This window comes from Lampetra fluviatilis, chromosome 3 (genome assembly GCF_964198595.1).
Source record: "Lampetra fluviatilis chromosome 3, kcLamFluv1.1, whole genome shotgun sequence".
Lineage (NCBI taxonomy): Eukaryota > Metazoa > Chordata > Hyperoartia > Petromyzontiformes > Petromyzontidae > Lampetra > Lampetra fluviatilis.
In genome coordinates, this window is record NC_136277.1 from 33,828,372 (window position 1) to 33,851,303 (window position 22,932).

At 55.0% G+C, this 22,932-nt stretch overlaps 1 protein-coding gene across 1 annotated transcript in view; it reads right to left on the bottom strand.

Moving 5' to 3' along the window:
• Positions 1 to 13,946: 13,946 nt before the first annotated feature.
• Positions 13,947 to 22,932, bottom strand: part of MEGF11 (multiple EGF like domains 11) — an 88,220-nt gene continuing 79,234 nt past the window's right edge. The window contains 7 exon segments of the mRNA XM_078854947.1: positions 13,947 to 15,456; positions 16,009 to 16,355; positions 17,558 to 17,869; positions 19,468 to 19,515; positions 19,706 to 19,829; positions 20,115 to 20,236; positions 21,713 to 22,063. Of these exon segments, the coding sequence (XP_078711073.1) occupies positions 15,454 to 15,456; positions 16,009 to 16,355; positions 17,558 to 17,869; positions 19,468 to 19,515; positions 19,706 to 19,829; positions 20,115 to 20,236; positions 21,713 to 22,063 (1,307 nt within the window). The 3' untranslated portion in view covers positions 13,947 to 15,453.

Consider the following 22,932-nt stretch of genomic DNA (forward strand, 5'->3'; position numbering starts at 1 on the left):
TCGCCGTCGTTGTCAACACGTGGCCTGGAATCTTATCCAGGTGGTCTCCAGAGCCCGGAGGCGGCACATTTCTCGTGGCGTCGTTGAAAATTCTCGCAAGTGTTCACATGTTTTTGAAGCACCCCGTACTTCCACTTGCTTACCCATGGGAGCCTCGCTGAGTCTCACGACTCGCTCTCAGGAGGGTCGTGCCCATTGCGTCCGCGCAGTTGCGGGCGAGGATCGCTGCGTACAGGACCATGGCGGGGCTACTTTTGCGGATGTGGGGCAAATTTGGACCGCAGTGGTGGGTGGTGGGTAGGGGGCGGGGCTCACACTTTTGCGAACAACGTCACGAGATCTTTAACGTCTCCTGTGAAGCAGGCGGCGCGTCAGTGTCACGATGTGTCAAACCGTGAGCCCGCGTGATTATATCAGGTGTTAGAATCGCGTTGAGTTACTTACTCGCGTTTGGCTCTGCGCAGCGCCCTTGCGACCTCTGGGCGATACGCGCTTGAGAAGTGAAAGTTATTAAATTATTGCTCTTTTTTAGAATCGAACCGCGAACCTCTCCAACCAGAAGCGGCGAAGGCGCTGTGATTTATATCGTCTGTTTGGCGCTGCTGCTGATAACAATGATGACGATGAAGTGTCTTCAAACAACTCCCACGACCAACACGGCTCGTGGAGGCCCTCGTCCAGAAGCGAATGAGCAAAGGGTCGTCAATTATCGTAACATTTTCGCTGCAAAGGTGAAGGTGGAGCCCCAATGGCGGAGCCATGATTTTCAGGTAGGGGGGGCAACCCCTCCAGCAATGAGAAATGATAGAGGAGTTGTTAGTAAGTAAGGAGTTGTTAGTGAGTAAGGAGTTGTTAGTAAGTAAGGAGTTGTTAGTAAGTAAGGACTTGTCTCTTGCTTTTTATTGGACGCGTGTGCGGCGATGGCGCAGCCATCGATCAAGGGTCGAATTCGAACCGCGTTGTGTGATCGCCATCGCGCTCACTGAAGGTGAATGCCTTCAGGGAAGTCGTGGACTGGATATAACCGCTTTGCCGTGACTTATTGCCAATGATTGACTCAGACTATTGTCCTATCATCTCAAAGAGTCCCTGGCACGTAATAATATGCTACACAGTGGCAGTGGGGGTCGCAAAATGCCGATTTATTACTGATAAACCCCAATGATCCGATCAAAATGAGGGATTCGATCGGATCATTGGGGGAGCACGTGCCACCCCCAGCCCTGCAATGTCCTGCTCACGCCGCTGCTGACGGAAGGTGCCTCCACGGGAACCTTCACCTTGAGAGCGTGAACGGCATTTGTGGCCTCCTCCTCCTGCACGCTGGCCAGACGGGTTGGAAGAGATTGTACCCCACCGCACGCGACCTGCCCATCGACTCATCCTGGTGTTACTCATTCATATCGCTCGCTGGCTGCACAGAAGCTGTGCGGCGGCGGTGGGGGGGTGGGGTTGAATTAACTTGCACCATCATATCAACTGGCGGGCCGGGAGATCGAACCGGCGAACTCTGCATTTTGCTGACCACTGCACCACCGGCGGCACCGTCCCCCTGGCTAATGCCCGCACATAATCGGAGCTCGCTGATGGAGAGGTGGAGGTTGGAGGTGGAGACGCGGGCGGACATGCCCGCAGTAATGGGAACGGAGTCGTTGTTGTTGTGCATGATGTGGTTGTTGTTGTTGTTGATGCGGTTGTCGTCGTTGTTGTTGTTGTGACAGCTCATTTGAGCTTATTAGAGCAGATCAATGAGCGTTTCCCATTACCGCGACTTGCAATGCAACCCCACAGCACACGCGCCATCCCCCTCTGTGTGTGTGTGTGTGCGTGTGTGTTAGGAGGGGAGAGAGAGAGAGAGACAGAGCAAGAGTTGAGAATAAGGGATGGAGGGGAAGCGGGCGCGGGGAGAGAGAAGAGAGAGCGGGCGGGGGAGATGTTAAGAAGAAGGAGGAAGAGAGAACGAGAGGGGCAAGAGAGAGGTCAGACAGAGAGAGAGAGAGTGGGGAAAAGGAGAGTGAAGGGAGAGTGAGAGAGTAAAAGGAGACTAGGTGAGAGCGAGGGAGGGAGGAGACGAGATACAGAGAGAGGCGAGAGTAAATTGAGAGTGAAATAAGTGAGAACCAAGTTGCTGTACTGCACTGAACTAGCCCCACGGTGCTGGTGGAACGCTCTTGTTTATTCACCACACAGGCCCTGGCATGTGATGTCCTTCCCCCGCACCTCCGATGAGCAGGGATGGCTACGTACGGTGCGAAAGAAGTTCAACGTACGCGCACGCACACAACATTCGCTTAACTGGCCACGCCCTTGCTGCTGACGTTAGCCGCGTCCGGGGTTCGAACTCAGCGGGTTTGCAAACACTTCTCAGCAACATCAACAACGGCGACATAATGTCAATCTGACTTGTGAAGCTCACGAGTGAGATTACGATCTTAATGATGATTGCTGCTCCCTCAACAGCCACCCCCCACCCACCCACAACCCCCGCACCTCCGAAACGATTTCCTCCACGCGGAACTCGACAGATATCATCTCTACCCTAATGTTTCCTCTCGGGCGATGCAACAAAAAAAAACATTGTCCTGTTAAAAGGTAACAGTTAAATATTACCCATTCCCAAAAGCCCTTAACCCGACAGGGGCTTTACTTGGAGTGAAGTTCTGACACCGCCCCCCCCACCGTGATTGGCAGCCGAGCCCGAGCCAGCCATCCCACGTTAATGCCTTCAATCGATTATCAATTTGCCTCGGCTGGAAAAAAAAGGGTCCTCCCGCGTGACAGCGCCCAGCGGCCCACGCGAGATGTCTTTTGTCTTGTGCAGTAAAGGAGACGGGTGGGAGACAATGGGGGTTATCTGCGGTAGCCGGGCCGTGGGTGGCATCGCAGTTTATTAAAAACAGTTTTTTTTTCATCAAAGGCTGGCTTCATCAAATCCAGCGTGGATTACGAGTGGAGTCGCGAACCACCGAATATTCCGCAAATGAATTTCTGAGTTTCAATTAACGGGGTTTCATGGATATATTTGGAGTCTGTGTTGGCATCAACAGTCGCACCGTCTCGTCGGATCTCAAAAAGCCAAGCAGGAGTCTGAGCCTGGCCAGTGGCTGTCAGGGTAACCAACCCCAGGACACAGGCATGGACAGCAAAGTGCAGTGCAGTATAATCAATTGTTATACTGCACGTCTAGGCTCCCACGTCCCATGCTCCCCGCCTTCACCAATTCGCACTGGCCAGGTATGGCCAAATAACCCCCGCGACGCCCACGGGGATGGGAGCACCTTTATCCAGCAGTGGATTGATACAAGGACTGAACATTCGCACGTGCACGGCATCACAGACATCATCGCTGCGTCCACACGGGTACACATAGGCACGTCCCAAGACAAAGATCCGCTGTATAGCCGAACATAGACTGGTAGGCAAGTGCTAATTCAGACCGTGCAGTTTGTCACGACACACGAGCGCGTGGTATGGCTGGAACAAGTCCGGCCGCCTTTGTCTCCCCATTGCTGCCCCCATTTGAACTGAGCGACGGATCTGAGAAGGAAGCTCCCTTGGCGCCTGGGTGGAGCATGGATAAGAGAGAACGCGTGAGTGAGTGTGTGTGAGTGTTAGCGAGTGAGCCGTCGACACTTCACGTGGCCTCAAAGTGCACCTGGCCTGGCACGGGCGCGATGGTGACGTCACCGTCACCGAGTGGCGGGGTATTGGTTGTGAGTGTTCGCGAGTGTGCACGTGCGCGTGCGTGTGGCAGGGGTGCGGTGTGATTAGCGCACTGCACTACGAACCCAGTGACCCGAGGAATCCAATTCCGCTCACGACCAATAAGATTGGGTAATTATTTAACAGGTGTTGGGCCTCCCCTACGTCGACTCAGCGTTAAATGAGTGCCTGGTGAGGAGTGTAAACCAACAAGCACTGGGGAGACAAAGGCGGCCCGGTGTGGTTCTGGTCACTCACGCCCTCGCTTAACAGCACTTGCCCCGCAGTATGTTAAAGGCTACACGGGGGGGAAGGAAATCTTTGTCTTTTGTGTGTGATCTATCGTAACGTGCTTATTCTCGACCCGTATTATCATTCTCCTCCTCCATGTTTTGTTACTTTGCCAGATGTAGCTTCACTTTCCCATTCATTGTGCAATCGGCATAAAAGCAAATCACTGCGATCGTGCCCTATCGCAAAATATGATGTTTGTTCAGTGGCGCAGTCGCGTGGTTGGCACGGGCCCAGCTACAAGGCATGACATTGGGGCCTCCCTGTCCATTGTTCCCTCCTCTCCATAGCCCCCTGCCCCCCCCCCCCCATTGGGCCCTTCCGACCCAATGGGCCCCGGATGCAGTCGCACTGCCCGCGCACTCGAAAGCCACGCCAACTGAACTCAGATTTCACGTGGCCAGCTCACGGCCAACGTCAGTGGCTATTGGCATCTAAGACGGGTGCTCGCTAACAGCATTTGAATGAAAGACCTTCAAAGTATATACGCGGGATCTCTGTCTTGTGTGTGTGTGTACAATGTGTCCGTAGAGTTCACGAGGTATATTAATGTTGAGACATGGGAGGGAGGGAGGGAGACAGCTGCCATCCGCATCCTCACAAACATTGTGCACAGGTGTTGTCTGCGTGTATGTGCTTCGTGTGAGTTCGATTCCCGCTCGTGGCCAACACCAGTGACGATTATCTGAACCGGTCCTGGGTTTGCGTTTGGTCAACTCAGGCACAAATGAGTATTTGGCGCGGTGCATAAACATCGCCATTGGGGAGACAAAGGCGGTCGGGCGGAATTCCGGCCACCCAGCCCCTCGTGTGCCATGCCGGCTTTCATCGGTGCTGCTGGACAACAGCACTTGCCCCAACAGTCCCTTAAGGCTATACGGGGGGGGGGGGGGCTTTGTCTTTGTGCATCTGTCGCTTTCAACCCACGCACATCGGGTCCGCTGACGACGCGAGTTCCAGACCCACGCTCTGGTTGTGACTTCAAAGAAGATGCGTCTCGAATGCCCAAATGCGCCGTGGTCGAATGCCCAAATGCCCCGTGCCCCGGTGCCCCACAATGCCCCACAGTCTGTCAAACATCGACCCCCCCCGCCCCCCAGCGCCCCCTGTCACCCGGGCCCTGCCCATCAATCCTAGCCGCGCTCAATAATTCACGAGGCTCTCTCTCTCCCAATCAGCGCCCGGTCATTAGCAGATTACACAGGGCGAGTGCTTCCCACAAACCATCACTCCGCGTGACACCATCGCCAACACTCAGCGTGACATCACGGCACCATCACTCTCCACGTGACGTCACGAGCGCCATCACTTTGTGCCACCCCAACACCACTCGCGATAGTAGCAGCACCATCACCAATCACAACCATCGCAACCAACACCACCACTCACTGCATCACCAACGCTAATCACAACCATCGCTTTCGCCACAAACACCACCAACAACACCACCACTCACAGCATCACCACCACCAATCACAACCATCGCAACCAACACCACCACTCACTGCATCATCAACGCTAATCACAACCATCACTTTCGCCACCACCAACACCACCACCAACACCACCACTCACACAAACTCACACCAACTACAGCTGTCATCCTAATTCATTCGTGATGCTTTTTTGGGATCAGATCGTACAACGTGTGTCGTACACCCTCCTCCACCCGACCCAGTCGATTAAATAAAGTTCACACGCGATGAACAAAGCCACCGATGTATTGCGGCTTCAGCAGCACCCCCGGCACATCGGAGAGCGACCCACACGCATTTCACGGCGACGTGCCGACGCTCCGTCGGTATCAGCAACCAGCAGCAGCATCAATCAGGGAGTTGCCAGAATCGTGAACACGTGTCGGGTGGAGGAGGATGCACGACGCATATTCTACATTCGCATTCTGATCAAAGTTGAACTTCTTTAGCAACCGTGCTAATCGGAGGTGCGGTAGAAGAGGAGGTGAATCATAGCGGTCGGCACAATCCGACGTGTTCAAGTAAACGATCGTCATTCGCCACTATGACGTCACCACCGCGCTCGTGCCAGGCTAGGTGCACCTTGAGGCCACACCACCGGAGGAAACCCCGCGACTCGTCACTTGCTGGCGATGCCGCTGGGTCTGCGGGCCGCTAATTAAGTTAATGGGCTGGCGGAGTGAATTGGAGGCCGCGCGCGTCTCCGCGCCGTAAATTAGGCCCTGCCTTATGCACGCGGGGATTTATTCTCGCTCTCTCCTCGCCCGGAGCACCTCACCCCCTGCGTGCTCGCACGCTGCACACACAGAGACAAAGATGCCCCCGATAGCCTTGACAGACTGTTGGGGAAAGCGCTGTCAGCAACGAGCACCTATGAAGGCCGGAACGGCACACGAAGGGGGGGGGGGGGGGTGGTCAGCACCACGCCCGACCGCATTTGTTTTACCAGTGACGGTGTTTACACATCGCACCAGTTACTTATTTGAGGCTGAGTCGACCTAAGGGATGCCCAGGATCGATACAGATAATCGTCACCGGCGTTGGTCGTGAGCTGGAATCGAACCCGGGTCGTAGCACAGCGCGCTAACCACTGCACTTACCGCTACCCACACACAAACATACAGACACTCATACAAATACTCCGCTCATCCTATACACACAGCTTGACACGCATGGCATTGGCCAGACATCCCAATGGAGAGGGACCCTCAAGCCTCAAGACCCATTGGAGGCTTCCCCGGTTGAATAAAGGACAACCTCACCACCACCATCATCATTATGAATACTTTGCCTCGGTAATGAATGATGGCAAGTCTTATTTAATCTTGCAGCGTGGCTCTGTACAATTACGCGGCTTCCTAGCCGTGCGCGCCACGGCCATTACGAGCCGGCTGCTATTAAACGACAGCGGCGCGTAATGAGCGTGGTGTGGACGCCTCTGTGCTGCTGCTGCTGCTGCGTTGAGCGGTGGTCTCGTCAGAGTAACGGAGGGCCCGTGCCAATAGCATCTGGCAAACCTAGCAGAGTGTCATCTTCTTGGTTCTTTCGGTAAAGTCACGTAGAAGGGAAATAATAAAATAATAAAAAAAGCATAATCAAATAATTCTCACGATGTTTCGGCCACAACGCAAGCAGCCGTCCTCAGGTGAAGACCAGGTATGTCTCCCCGACAGACCTGGTCTTCTATTTTATTATTTTATTATTTCCCTTCTACGTGACATTACCGAAAGAACCAAGAAGATGAATCCCTGCAGTCACGAAAGCTTTAAATCGAAATCTAGCAGAGTGTTTTTTAAACAACCCTTGATCTCTGCCGATGAGACCCAGAAAATCGAAACTTGGTCCAAAGCTGATCAGCTGATGAACGTCGCTTGTTTAATTCATGTTTGGGGATAGCATTAACTTATGTTAGGATGATTAAACTCGACGCAGCAGCCGAACCACTCATCCAACTCCTCGCCTCACTCCGTCGCAGGCTGCCAATCCAGAACCGAACTGCACCAACCTGCTCGACCTCACCGCTCCCACTCGCACAACATCCTGGGCTATGGCCGGTGGGGTTGGTGGATCACACAGAGATCAGAGTATGACAGTACGCAATCGCTCCACTTGCCTGCCTAAATAATAATAATATTGATTGCCATTGTGATCATTATCGTGAGCCATGATCAACACACTGCGGCTTCCTGCGATGTAACGATCCATCCGGCACTTGCACGCGAGCTGATTCCATCGTTCCGTCTCCGCGATGGACTTGACTCTCTTTTTTTTTTTACCAATCAGAGGAAACAAGAAGATGTTCGGTGTAGTCTGCACTTTGCTTCGTTCATCATTTCGTTTTTTTTTATGCTTTGCTTTATGTGCCCCCACCCCCTTTTTAAATTAAAGATTTCACAAAAGACTTCACGCTCTGCTCTCCTCCTTCTTACCCCTTCCCTCTCTCTCTACCCCCTCTCTCTACCCCCTCTCTCTCTCTACCCCCTCTCTCCCTACTCCATGTCTATGTTCCCCCTGCTGTCGGGCGTTTGCCCTCCCTCCCTGCCCCCCTCCCTGCCTCTCCCTCCCTGCCTCTCCCTGCCATGGTCGCCACTCCGTCGTTAGTCTCGACCACGGCGATCGTCCCGTCTCGCTACGAGACGATGGGCTAAGGTCGAAAATGGATGAATAAATCAAGGTCCATTATTAACCACTCGGCAGCCTACACGCACCGCCCCCACCCCCTCTGACCCCCCCTCCCCCCGCCCCTTCCTGCAATTCTTGATCGGCTCCAGTTGCACGTGAAAAGAAAAAAACCGCCCCCCCCCCCACCCCCCCCCACTCCAGGATCCAGCGTCAAACGGCACGAGTCAAAATATTGACGAGCGCGGCACAGAGGAGGAGGAGGTCCGTAGACTCTGCATGTCCCTCCCCTCCCTTCCTCCCTCCTGCTCCCATCCCCGCCTCCCCCTCCCTTCTGTCCCCCCTAGAGACCGGCGCAGTCTGCCCCTCCTGTCTTCTGAAGAAGAAGGAGGCAACACGGCGTGCCCCTCTCCCCCCCACCCGCGTCCCCCTCGCTCCCCATGCCCCCTAAAGCCATTAGCGATGCCCCCTCTGTTCCCTACCCCCTCCCCCACTCCTCTGCCCCCCCCCCTCCCCAGTGCCCAGCCCCTCAGCAGACGCGTGCATCGGAGATGAGAATCATTGAGTGACGCGGCCACAGATGCAGCAGCAGCAACACACACACACGCATCATCATCAGCAGCAGCAACACACACACGCATCATCATCAGCAGCAGCAACAAATACACACACACACGCATTATCATCATGATCAGCAGCAGCAGCAACAACACACACACACATCATCATCATCAGCAGCAGCAGCAACAACACACACGCATCAGCATCAGCAGCAACAACACACACGCATCATCATCATCAGCAGCAACAACACACACACACGCATCATCTTCATTATCAGCAGCAGCAACACACACACGCATCATCATCATTGTCATCAGCAGCAGCAACAACACACACACGCATCATCATTATCAGCAGCAACAACACACACAAGCATCATCATCATCAGCAGCAACAACACACACAAGCATCATCATCATCAGCAGCAACAACACACACACACGCATCATCATCAGCAGCAGCAACAACACACACACACGCATCATCATCATCATCATCAGCAACAACACACACACACGCATCATCATCATCAGCAGCAACAACACACACACACGCATCATCATCATCAGCAGCAACACACACACGCATCATCATCATCGTTATCAGCAGCAGCAGCAACACACACACGCAACATCATCATCATCAGCAACACACACACGCATCATCATCATCATCATCGTTATCAGCAGCAGCAAGCAGCATGGCGCAGTGGTAACAACTCGTGCCACACAGCAAGAAGGGCCTGGGTTTGATGCCCGACTCGGGCGTCTCCCTGCGTGGAGTCTGTATGGTTCCCTCCCAGCCTTCCTCCCCATGAGTTTCCTCCGGGTTCTCCGGTTTCACGCGATAGTTTAGAACATTGTTTTTTTTAAAACTGGTATTGGCCAAAAAACATCCCATTGTTGAGAAATTGCCTGCAAATGTACTCAGCTGGGATCACGCACAGCATCAACATCGGCCCCCTGCCGCGAGCACGTGGCAGCACCCTCCTGAAGAAGAGTCTTGAGACTGAGTGTGACCTTCCTGGGTAAACAAACGGAATAGTAATAAACTATTTTAACTAGGAATAAAAAATAGTCAACAGCCACCATCATCATCGTTCACGACATTGTCAAACTCACCATCATCATCATTCACAACCACTACCATCATCATCGTTCACAACATCACCATCATAATCCCCACCATCATCACCATCATCATTAACAATCACTATCACCAGCACCATCATCATCGTTCACAACATCACCATCATAATCCTTGCCATCATCATCGTTCACGACATTGTCAAACTCACCATCATCACCATCATTAATAACAACCACTACCACCATCATCATCGTTCACAACATCAACATCATACTCCTCACCATCATCACCATCATCATTAACAACCACTACAACCAGCACCATCATCATCGTCTTCACCAAAACAACCACCTCGACCAGCACCTTCATTGACATCGACCTCACTCGCCTGCGCCGTTCTGAGGTCTTCTCTTTGTAGGTGCCACGGGACAACCACATTGGCAGTGGTGCACAAACATAAATAACGTTTCGGGCAATGACCCTTATTCATTGAGCATTAACTTCTGTGCCATGACTGGTAGCGTCACCTATTGTTGATTGCGTTTACTCTTTAGGCCACGGTGCTATTGACGAATGTATTGAGTTATTTATTTATGAGTACGCAGGCAAGCAGGTTGACAGGTGGGCGGGCAGGCAGCTGTCGCGTATTGCCAGATGAGACCCCATTGAGGCGCTCCCACCACCACTAATCGGCCAATTAACTAACGACCGCTTCAAATAATCGTCACTGATGTTTGGCCCTGAGCGGAAATCAAACTCGGGTCGCCGGGTTCGCAGCGCGTCAAGCGCTGCACCACCGCTCTCCACAAAGACAAAGACCCCCTGCATAGCCTTAACAAACTGTTTAGGCAAGTGCTGTTAGCGAGTATCACCTATGAAGGCCGGCACGGTACGCAAGGCCAACACCACGCTCGACCGCTTTTGTCTCCCCAGTGACGATGTTTATACACCGCACCAGGTACTTGTTTGAGGCTGAGTCGACCTAGGAGATAATATAATCGAAACTGGTGTTACCCGTGTGCGGGAATGTCAACTCGGGTGGCCAGGCTCGTAGAGCAGCGCGCTAACCGCAGCACCACCGCTCCCCACCACACAGACCAATACACACAACAAACACTGACACATTGAATGACTGCGTTCCTCTCTAAGCCTTTGAGCGCCCTCAATCCCTCGCTATTGATCAGGGCCAAATCCCGCCCGCAGCTGTCTCTATTCCTGGGAGCTGAGTTCGACACCGGGGTCACGGTGGGGCCCCCGAGGGTCAAACGCCGCCGCGGGGAAAGGGATTTAGTCCGCACGAGCGGCGAATCCCCGCAGCTTATAGGGTCAGAGTTGGGATGGGGTTAGGGTCAGGGTTATGGCCAAGTTGCTGCCACCTCTGTTGATCTCACTTGTGGCACCACGTGTGGATCTACAGTTGATAGAACGTGAGTCATTGTGGCTCCCACTAGTTTTAGGCTTAGAGCTATAGGGCTACAGTTCTTATAGGATCAGGGATAGGGTCAAGTGGCCAGTTCTGTGTTGGTCGCACACGTGGTCCCAAGCGTGGTTCAACGTGGTCCACAGTTGATCCAGCGCGCGTGCTCAGTGTGGGAGGTCCGAGCAGGTAGCCGGTCCCCCAGTTCGTGTGGAGGTGGTCACCTGTGCAGTGAGATCATTGGCGATTCGTGGCTCCAGGTGGAACACGCTGAGATTTTTTTTGTAATCGCTCCATCTCCGCGGGCGGTCGCCCTTTCTTGTGCGCGTTCCCTCCCGTGGTGATTCTCAACCCTTCCCCCGCCCCCCTCCCCCCTCCCCCCTCCCCCCACGCCGTCGTCCGGCACAGCGAGGTGTCCTGCCCACGCTCCACTTACCTGGGTGAAGCTCATCGGGCTCGGGTCACCGGGTTCATCGCGCAGTGAGCTAACCACTGTGCCGCCGCTCCGCCGCTGTTCCGTCATAGGGCAGTGATGGTGATGAAACAAACTCAACACGGTTCGTCAATATGACTGTGGCCTTCAAAGGGGAAAACAAATGCATATAATAGATGACGTTTCTGGCGATTGTCCTTCTTGATAGAACACAATGGGTGGGCCATATAATAGGTGACGTTTCAGGGAATGGCTCTTTTTGATAGCGCAATGAAGGCCATTGCCTGAAACGCCACCAAATATATATTTGTTTCCTTTTAAGGCCACAGAGTTGTTGACGAATGCGCTGAGTCGGTGTTGTTCGACGTTATTGTGCACCACTGCCAACGCAACAACAACAGCAACAGCAGAACCGAATCGTGTGACGGTGACGAAGGTGGTGCGTGTGGGATCCCAGTTCACAATCCGCCGGTGCCGGAGCGTGGTGATGGTGCCCTCTGGTGTCCTATCTTGGGATCTCCGCGTATCCTTGGTCTTCCCAGCGCTGATGTGAACACGCAGAATTTTTTTCAACTAGATCGTACGCATGTACGTTGAACTTCTTTCGCACCGTACGTAGCCGACCGTGCTAATCGGAGGTGCGGGGGAGGGACAACACACTAAACACTAAAATCTGTTTTAAAGAAAAGAGTTTTCAATCGAGATGATTTAAAGGTGCATCGCTCCAAGTCGCTTCCTGATATCGGAAGGAAGAGCGTTCCAGACGGCCGCAGAAACGCATCTGAAAGCGCGCGGTCGGCCTAGCGGAGAGGCCTAGGACTGGTTGAGATCTCACGCGCTGCTGATGTCCACCGTGGATGGGACTCGAACCCAGGTGGATGGGGTCATAGCGGAGCGCGTGCCACAGACACACAACCGCCTCGCGTTGTCAACAGCGGCGAAGAGATCGTAACCCCTCGCGACTGTGTGGATTGTCACGATTAAGGGGCGCGATTCGATTCAAGAATTAAGTATTTATTTTACACATTGTGGTGAATTTAGTGGCCTCTAGTGGCTGATGGGGTCACTTGATCTTACTGCGTTCAACTCGTAGGCTTTCGCGACCAACGAAACAGGTGGACTTCTCCACAAATCTGGCTGTCGCCTGATGAAGCCAGTTATAATTACTGGCGAAACGTCGTACTCGGATTGTAAATCTTGTGGCTTGGCTCTCCAACACAACCGGTTAGTGCTGTACTCGTGACGAATTGGCCACGTTCTGTTTAGGTGACAACCCTTACTAGTTGGCTGTGTCGGGTGGTGGCGGACTTAACGACGCATTTATATATTAATGCGATCTAACCCAAAAAACCTCTATTATGGATTCAACATACATTTAGAAAAATATAGATAACTAGCTTTACTACCCGGCTTCGCCCGGGACTTGGATTATTGTCTTGAATTCATTTCATATTACCTCATATTTCACTGGAAAACCCTGACCAAAAAATTGATGCTTGCAAGAAGGGAAAAATTCGAATCAGATCAAATTAACAAAATGGGATGTTTTTCACTGAAAGAAATTAAACCTTAACCCACTTATACGCAAGGTCGATGTAGGCAACTCGGTAAGGGAATGACGTGGCGAGCTGAAAATAGTCGCGTACCCTTAGAAATCCTAGACAGCGTCAGCTGTGCAAATTTCATGACGTCAGAGCTCAGCGTTCGAGAGTTTCTGCTGCTTCACACAAACAGATGAATCTTCTGCTTAAAATTGAAGAGCGAGCTGAAAACAGTCGCGTTGACTTAGGAAATCGAGACGGCTACGCCGCGCATTCGTGCGGGATACACGGGCTACGCGGAGGGTTTGGGGGGGGGGGGGTGCGTGACGTCAGCAGGCACACTGCGTGACGCTTCCGCATGTGGGTGACATCACAGATGTGACGTCACCTCTCACTTGCCGTGCAAAATATATGCAATATTGCGCCCCCCCCCCCCCCCCCAAAAAAGTACAAAAGTCTATTTTTATACTTTTTTCATTGTGTACAGTCTGGAAGCTACCCACATGCAAATTTCAAGTTTGTTGCATGTCGGGAAGTATGCTAAACATTTCGAACAGACACACATATTCACAAATTTCCCTTTTATGTATATAGATTATTATTATTACTTGCGAGTCAGCATCGGTCACGTGGCTCGGAAGTTAAACAGTGGTTGTACGATTGTTCTCCGCCATATGAATGTGGAGTTTCCACCACCGGCTCTGCAGGGCTGCGAGCAGGAGATGATCTGAGCCGGAAGTCGCTTCGACTTTCTGCATCGTGCCCATCGCTACAGCACACCACTCGGAACAGAACCACACGGACACGAACAGGAGTTTCATTTGTCCGCACTGACGTCCTTTAGCTCAAGGAGACAGAACAGAGACGCGACCGCGACATCTGCCTCAGGGAGAGACGCCGCGCCCAGCACCGCCACCGCGGCCCCGCGTCTCCCCGCTAACCACGGGGTCCAACACTTGCCCACACTTCGGAGGGCATGGGACCTGTGCTCGGGTTCGAACCGATCACCCCGCAGGTGTCGCTCGTCTGGGTTCCGTGCGGCCGCACGCGAATGTCCCGCAACACGCCACGCCGGACGGTCACCGACATCACCGTCGTCGTCATCATCACCACCGTCAGCCAAGGTCTATCCACTGCTGCATGAAGGCCTCTCCAAGTCACCCGCCATCCTCCACGGTCACCGCGAGGCAACGATTCCGCTCGGCGCACGCAACGCGCGAGCCGAGTTCATCGCCACCGCTCCGTCTCCGCTTTGGACGTGCCCTCTTGGGTCGCTGTCCCTCCCCTGGACTTGCACCGAGTGGCTCGTCTCGCCCACCGGCCACCGAGTCATCGAAGCCACGACGTGTGCTGCCCCAGCCCTGACCGGCACGTGATAGCAAACAGAATGTTCGACTCAGCACTCAAAGAGTCCTCGACATTTCTCGTGCAGGAGGAGGAGGGGGTTCTGCCCAAGGTGTAGTGGACGATTCATCAGCGAGTGTTCATTCGCGAGTCGTGGGCAGGCGCTCGGAAAATAAAAAAATCTTCCACACGAAAGAAAGAGGCCGCTCAGAGTTCCGCAACTGCAAGCCTTCGAGCAACCTACTTGCTGTACCGTCTCCCCCGTGCAGGCACCACCGCATCGGCCCGATACGTGCGGGCGAGTCTCCGTCTCTGCGAGATCCACCAACCCCCCCGCTCCACCCCCATTTTTGCCGAATTACGCCACCACCCCGTTTCGGCGGCGGAACCGATCGTCCTTCGAAGTAATCATACAACTCGTGGTCGAGCAGTCGTGGCCACGTCTCGTGGCTGTCTCGGTGACGACGGGGACGACAATGACGACGGTGACGATGATGACGATGAGGATGATGATGACGACGATGATGACGACGATGAGGATGCGGTGGCTTCAGTAACCGCCCAACCACTCGCCCGCCACCACGGCCGAGCGCGCGAACCACCGCCACCCTCGCCCATCCCCTCCGTGGTCAACCGCCGAGGCGCGGACGACTCATGGGAGAGAGAGAGAGGGCAGAGGAGAGAGAGGGGAGAGTTTCGTCGATCGGTCGATTGCGTTGGCTTCGCCGCTTCCCACCGACGCCAGCGGAGAGAATGTTCACGCGGCTCCCCGCGTGCACGCCACGGTTGTTGCGCGGTGGTGGTGTCGCTGTTGTTGTTGGTGTCGTTGTTGTTGTTGGTGTCGTTGTTGTTCTGTGAGTTGAGGAAGGCAGCTGGTGCTGAACGGAGAGCGTCGCACTCTCCTCCCCCAATTCTCCCCCTCCTTCGAATTGTTCTGCCCCTCTTCCTTATCATCCTCCCTCTTCGTCTTCCTCCTCCTCACTGCGTGAGGGATGGACGGGATGAGGAGGCAGCCCACGGCACCGATAAACAGCGGCAACTTAAAACTGCCCCTGCAAATTCACGGCAGCAAAATCCGACAGGTGGCAAGGGAGTTACACGCGTGCGTCGCAGGGTTACTGTCGCGCGCTGTGCCCTCGCCTGTTTGCCAGGGGCGTCCGTTCAGCACAACCGCGTCTCAAGGTGCCTCGTCTCACCATAGTGAAGGCGGGGGGGGGCTCACGGAGGCGCCCACTGACTCTGCCGACAGCTTAGAGAAGAGGCGAAGAGTCAGGTCTGGAGCCTCGTCGTGAACATTGTCGACCAATTTGCTTGGCTCGTTCTGGCTCTGATTTATCGGCCGATACCACACAGTGATTATTCTTTCTCGTGGAGGGGGGGGAGAGATGGAGGGGGTGGGTTGGGGGGGGGCACGGAGTGGGTTTGGGGATATAATCCCAGAATACACGGGGGGGGGGGGGGGGGGTGGGGAGAGACAGCAGAGCATGAGCGACCTCTACCGCAGAGCGAGCGAGAGAATCAAACGGCCGTCACCTCCAGCTGTTGAGTGTGATGACGCTGCGACGCCGCCGCCGCCGAGGAGGAGGAGGTGATGGAGGAGGTGAGGCGAGGCTCCTTGTCAAGGGCGGCCGTCTGTGGGTGCGCGTGGACGGGCAGCAGGTCGTAGTGGCCGGGTATGTGGCTGTTCTTGGGGAGGTCGTACAAGCCGTGCTCCATCTGCTGCTGCTGCTGCTGCTGCTGACGCCGTAGCAACTGAGCGTGGCGGTGGTGCTGCTGCTGCTGGTGGTGTTGGTGGTGGTGGCGGCGGTGGTGCAGCTGTGCCGGCGCGCTTGTGCCGCCCGCACCGCCGCCGCCGCCGTGCACCACGCTCACCGTGGGTTCTGCGGAGGAGAGACGCAGCGACGGCGCGGTTCGCATGATGGGGGGGGGGGGGGGCTGTGCAGTTGCACCGCCTGTACACTCGATAGCTACGTTGCCACTGCCCTTCTCATCCACAACTCTCCTCTCTTCTACGCACTCCCCAACATGCATCTCTCTCCAGCGAGCACTCCCCACTCTTATTTATTACAATAAACACAATTATTTATTTTATTATTCAGCAAAGCAACGGTGATTAATGAGGCCGAAACACTTGGAGAATCCCCACGCGTGAAATGGGGCAACCCTCTGTGGCGATGAGTATCGTTGCTGTACTGCCTTCTCCTGGCCAGCCAGGGCATGGCACCTCCTCTACGCCCACCCACGGCAAGGGGTCTTCATCGCCCGTCCGGGTGGTGATCCACCAACCCTCGCCGCTGCTGCCTCCTGCACAGTGGGCGGATTGCAGGCAGCCACGTGCAGCAGCGTAGCCACCGCAGCCGCCGCGGCTCGGCCCCTGCTGTCTCCCCGCCACCCGCACACTCATCACACCCGCGCAGTGCTTGCCGCAAATGAGCCACAATGCCTTGCTGATCTCGTCAAGGGGCACGAAACATCATCACGTGGACTCTCGCCACCCTCGCAGCAGCAGCAGCAGCGGCTTTTAGCTGCTCAGCCATCGAACAAAAACGGCGGTCACCGCTTCTACGGCCGTCTGGAACGCTCTTCCTTCCGACATACGAATGCCACTGGAGCTGTGCACTTTCAAATCATCATCTAGACGTAACACTCATTTCTCTAGCACCGATGTTTGTGTTCAGTTTGTTGTCCTTCCCCCGCACCTTAGATTAGCACGGGTTGGCGACGTACGGCGCGAAATAAGTTCAACACACCTCCTGTCCACACACACACACATACCACAAAAGATCCCCGGTATAGCCTTAACAGACTGTAGGGGCAAGTGCTGTTAGCGAGCACCTATGAAGGCCGCAACGGTACACGAGGGGGTGGGTGGCCAGCACCACGCCCGACCGCCTTTGTCTCCCCAGTGGCGATGTGTACACACCGTACCAGGTACTCATTTAAGGCTGAGTCGACCTAAGGGAGGCCCAGAACCGGTTCAGATAATTGTCACTGGTATTGGCCGTGAACGGGAATCGAGCCCGGGTCGTTGGGTTCACAGCGCAGCGTAGCGCTGACCGCTGCACCACCGCTCACCCCTCACCCATCTCGTAGACGTTCCTGGTGCTGCCGGTGGCGGCGTGGCCGGCGAGGCCGTGCGCCGGCGAGCAGACGATCTCCGCGTACGTCGACTCCCGCGGCCCCCCCGGCCCTCCCGGCCCCCCCGGCGCCTTCATCTCCACGTAGCCGGCCGCCTCGGAGCCCCGGGGGGGCGACACGGGCCCCCCCCCAGCCGGCGGGGGGGGCGACCTCGCGGGCGCGGGAGAAGCGGGGAGCGCGGGGGTCTCCCGGATCGTGGCGTAGGGGCTCTCGCTGCCCACCGAGCCAGAGCTGCCCCTGCTGCCCTTGCTGTACTCTGCACAGATGCATTCGAGGAGGCACGGGTTGAGAGAGACAGTGCCGCTGGGTGAATGTACGAGCTGGTGCCCGGCGCGACGCGCGCCGTTTTGTAACATTTTTAAATTTGCAGCACTTTGGCCAATCCAACGCTGGGATGAAGGTCGCCCCGTGTCACGATGGTCACGCGGCTTGACCATACTTCGCCACGCCGGTCAACGCAGGAACGGGTCACATATCAGTTGCCACTGATGTCAGCCGCGGCCGCCGATGGAAATCTCCAACTGAGGTCGGCGCGTTCGTAGCGCCGTGCGCCAACCACTGCGCCACCACTCCGCCCATGGTCGATTTCCACAACAGGCGGGAGGCGCACGGGACCTGTGCCGCAGGGCCACGAGCGATGGCGACGTGGGGAGGCATTCATCCAGCAGTGGATAGAGCACGGCTACTGCTGCTAATGATAACCATAACCGAACGTTAACTGCAGACTAATATAACGAACGAGATGAGTCAAACAGGACACAATTGTGCCACACGGTACAAACGGAACCAACACTATATGTCTTCTTGGTTCTTTCGGTAAAGTCACGTAGAAGGGAAATAATAAAATAATAAACCATAAAAAAATACAATTCTCACGACGTTTCGGCCACAACGCAAGCAGCCGTCCTCAGGTGAAGAACAGGTCTGTCGGAAAGACAGCGTCTGATTCAGACGCTGTCTTTCCGACAGACCTGTGAAGTTGGCGAGGTCATGGCTGCTTGACTTTACCGAAAGAACCAAGAAGATGAATCCCTGCAGTCACGAAAGCTTTAAATCTAAATTCAACACTATATGTTTATAATAATGTATCGATTCTTATGTTCATGTGATACGAAGAAGGGCCATTTCCCGAAACGTCGCAGATATATGAATCGTAATGCCACACGGTCTTTTTGACGAATGTGTTGAGTTGTTGTTGTCAATGTATTTGCTACCTGTGCTCGTGTACCACTTCCAGCATGACAGCAGCAGCAGCACGGAGCATGCCCGCCTCGCATGAGGAGCCGTGCCTCGCCAACTTCGCCTGTGCTCAGGCGAAGTTGGCGGTGTACAGAACGAGGTAAAAGATGCTGGAAGGTAACATTGACGGCTGCTCTGTGCTTCCAGTGTTCAGGGGCCTGCTTAAGGCGCGGCCCTGGCTGGAGCACGCATACCACACACATGTCGGTGATGTGCACGTCTTCTTCGAACGCTGGGGAGCCGGAAAAGCCCCTCTCTGTACCAGTGTGGACGGCACCCTCGTGTTCACCTTCTGAAGCGCTCGCTCGTCACCGTGGCGTGCGCGATGACCACCACCACCACATGACTTTTATTTCGTGTTGTGCGCGCTGCATTTAGCGCCACAGCGCGTGGATTCGTAGCGTTTGTTTTCATTTGTTTGCTGGTGACTTTGTGTATTTCATATCGGAATCGCCTCCAGTGCTGTTGCTGCTGCGGCAATAAAAGTTGTTTAAAAAGTCAAAACGTCTCTCTCGCTGTGCCCGGGTTTAAACCCGCGGCTTGCGAGTGAAGGGCGGCAATGCAGTTGTGGAGGGGGTGGGGGTGAGAAGGGAGGGGAGGGGGGTAGCCGCGTACCTTTGTGCGACTTGCAGGTGTTATAGGCTCTCTCCACGCCACTGGCGCCTGCGGAGGCACGGGACAGGCGGTCGGCCACTGAACCCAGGGACACACAGCGCTTCTCCTCGCCTGCTCCAATTTGGAACTCCCTCCCATCATCATATTCAGCCATAATCAACCCACTGCTGGAAGAAGGCCTGACCCCCCCCCCACCCCTCCCAAAGCTGTCGCCGTCTCTCACGATCCTCTCACGTACCCAGCTGGTAGGGGTTGGTGGATCTCTTCCAGAGCACGGGCAGAGTGGCACTGCCCTCCGCGCAGCGCGCTGCCAGCTTCTCCCGCTCCAGGTTCTTCATCGCGGGGACGCGGGCATTGTTGGGCTGGTACACAAAGACAAAGATCCCCCCTTGTGGCCTCAAACTGTCAGGGCAAGTGCTGTTGGCGAGTCGTACTTATGAAGGCCACAACGGCGCCCGAGGGCGTGGGTGGCCAACACCACGCCCAGCCGCGGCGTTTAACACACATTGCACCAGGCACTCATTTGAGGCCGAGTCGACCTAGAGGAGACCCAGGACCCGGTAAAAAAACCCCATCTCCCACTTGTATTGGCCGTGAGCGGGAATCGAACTCGGGTGACCGGGGTGGCAGTGCAGTGCTCGCCGCACCCTGCCTGTGCAGCGCAGCTCCAAGTTGTTGTTGGCGATGCCCTGCGCACTGTGGCCCTGGCTCAGGGTCTGGTAGCCTGGGTTCACGTACAGGCTGTGGCAGCCGCACTGCACCGGGTGTTCTGTCTCAGCACAAACAACAACAAACAACAACAAACAACAACAAACAGCAACAACAACACGGGTTATTCACGGGTGCAGGCGCACTCATATCGGCCAACCACTCTCTATGCGCCGTGCAGAGTTCGGGCGCCACTCAACATTCAAGTGTTTTATTAATGATCATTGTCACACGTCTCCCGGCTATATTCAGTTGCCCGTTAAACTGAAGGTCCCGTCGGTTTTTAAAATAATCCCTTGGAATTTACCGGGTGCTCAAAGGAGTTGAGACATACGTTACGGTGAATGCACGTAGAGTCGTGGTCGTGGAGGCATAGACGTTAAGAAGAAGAGGAGGGAGGGGTTGGTTCATGAGTTAGTAGGCGAGTGAGGAGGTGAGTGGGTGGTTAGGTGAGTAGGTGAGTGAGTGGGTGAGTGAGTGAGTAGGTGAGTAGGTGAGGAGTAGAGCGCCACTCACCTCCGATTAAAACAGTTGGTTACGTACGGTGCGAAAAAAAGTCACATAAACATAAAGTCGTAGAAGATGCAGAGACGCAGAGAGAGAGAGAAGAGGAGGGGTGGATATTGAGCCCCCAGAGAGGATAATGAGATCGAGGGGAGGGTGTCTTCCCAATAAACTGAGACTTCCCTTAACCGTGTGCATATTGAGTGGCACCCAAGTGAAGGTCCAAATCCAGAAACGTCGCCTATTATGTACTTATTTTCTGTTATTGACGAATGCGTTGAGTTTTGTTTGTTATTTTGTTATCTGTGCCTGTTGCACCGCTGCCAACGCAACGACAACAGAATCACGTCGTCCGGATATTAAAAACTCTACCACGAGAGGGAGCTCTCCGGCTTGGCGTGAACGCGACAGCGTCCGCGGCAAAAAAAATAAAATCGATTTCACCACTCGGGCGCGTGCGGTTAGAGGAGTCACCGTGCATCGGTTGACATTGATCGTCCCAGCTCACGGTACGTGCCATCGAACTGCGTGTGTTAGCCACAAACGTGCTCATTAGCACGTACGTACGTGCGTTTGTGCATGCGCGTAAAGATCCACCCATGAATGCACTGCCTGTGCGCGCCTGTATCTCTCCCTCTCTCCCTGTGTCCGCGCATGCACGTGTCTCTCCGCGCGTTCACGTGTCTCTCCGCGCGTGCACGTGTCTCTCCGCGCGTGCACGTGTCTCGGCGCGCGTGCACGTGCCTCGGCGCGCGTGCACGTGCCTCGGCGCGCGTGCACGTGCCTCGGCGCGCGTGCACATGTCTCGGCGCGCGTGCACGTGTCTCTGCGTATCTCCCTGCGCGTGCACATTTCGTGTATTCTTTCCTCTCTCGCTGCGCGTGCACGCATTCGTATCTCTGCCCACATATATCTGTCTGTATCTCTGTGCGCGCGCGCATGCACGTGCGTGTGTGCGTCTCTCTCGTTCTCTGCGCGCGCGTGTACGTGCGTGTGTGCGTCTCTCTCGTTCTCTGCGCGCGTGTGCACGTGCCTGCGTGCGCGCACTCCGACGCCACGGACCGCGCCGCGCCGGCGCTGAACGAGGCCGCGGCCGCCGCCGCCCCGGCTCCCGGTTCGCGCCGCCCACCGCGGGCGAGGCCGCGCAGCCGCCGCCGCCTCCGCCGGTAGAACACCGCGAGCAGCAGCAGCGCCAGTAGCAGCAAGAGCAGCAGCAGAAGCACCAACACCACCCCGACCACCGCGCCCAGCGACTCCCCGCCCGCTGCCTCCTCGGGCGGCCCGCCCGCCCCGGCCGATGGGGCCAAGGCCGGGGAGGGCGGAAGTCCCACGGGCACGAGAGGAACGAGGGCACCAAATCCCTCCACTCCCATCCCCATTCCCCCTGAAGCGCACCACCCCCAAGGGGAGTCGAGGAGAGACACACACACGCGCGCACGTGGAGAGAGAGAAGACAATGATTAAAGTGATTACAATCAGTCAAAGTCGAGGTTAAGTGTTGCATGAACATTATCACTGGTGCTTAGCCAATGGTGGGAATTCCACATTCCTATGGCGGGGACCAGTCTCTCCGCACGACGACCATTGTTGGGTGCCCAGGAAGTAATGATGATGATCATTTCATTGACACTGGTGGGGTGATGATGATGATGATGATCATGATGGTAATTTTGATAATGGTGATGATTGTTAATCACCTCATGGCCACTTGGTCATTATGATGATGATAATGAAGGCGATGATTGTGATTACGACGATGAATGCTGGTGGCTATGGTGATTGTGATGATGAAAATGCTGCTGCTGGTGGTGATGATGATGTTAGAGACTGGCTGGGTAACCTCACCCTGACCGGGACTTAAACTGGGACGTTCCCACTTGTGGGGTGAGCTCTGGGCTCACTGCCACGCACGTGGACACGAAACGCTCCGAAGCGGTCGCTGCTCGTCGTCTCATTGTGTGCAATTATCTTTTTGTTTTACATCGTGGAGCAAATGTATCGTGCTTTATTGGGCAGGGTGCAATTCGTGCCAATATAGTTTGCACATTAATTTAACTCGCATGTTTCCTTTTTTTGTTAAACCGCTCATCAAACTAAATGAGCCTGGTGAGCAGTGCAGCGTGGTGTGGTTGTGCTGTTGTGTGTGTGCGGTGTGTGCGTGTTGGTGTGGTTGTCTTTGTGTGGTGTGTTTGTGCGTGCGGTTGCGTGTGTGTCGGTACGACTGTGTGTGCCACGTGGCTTTGTGTGCACGGA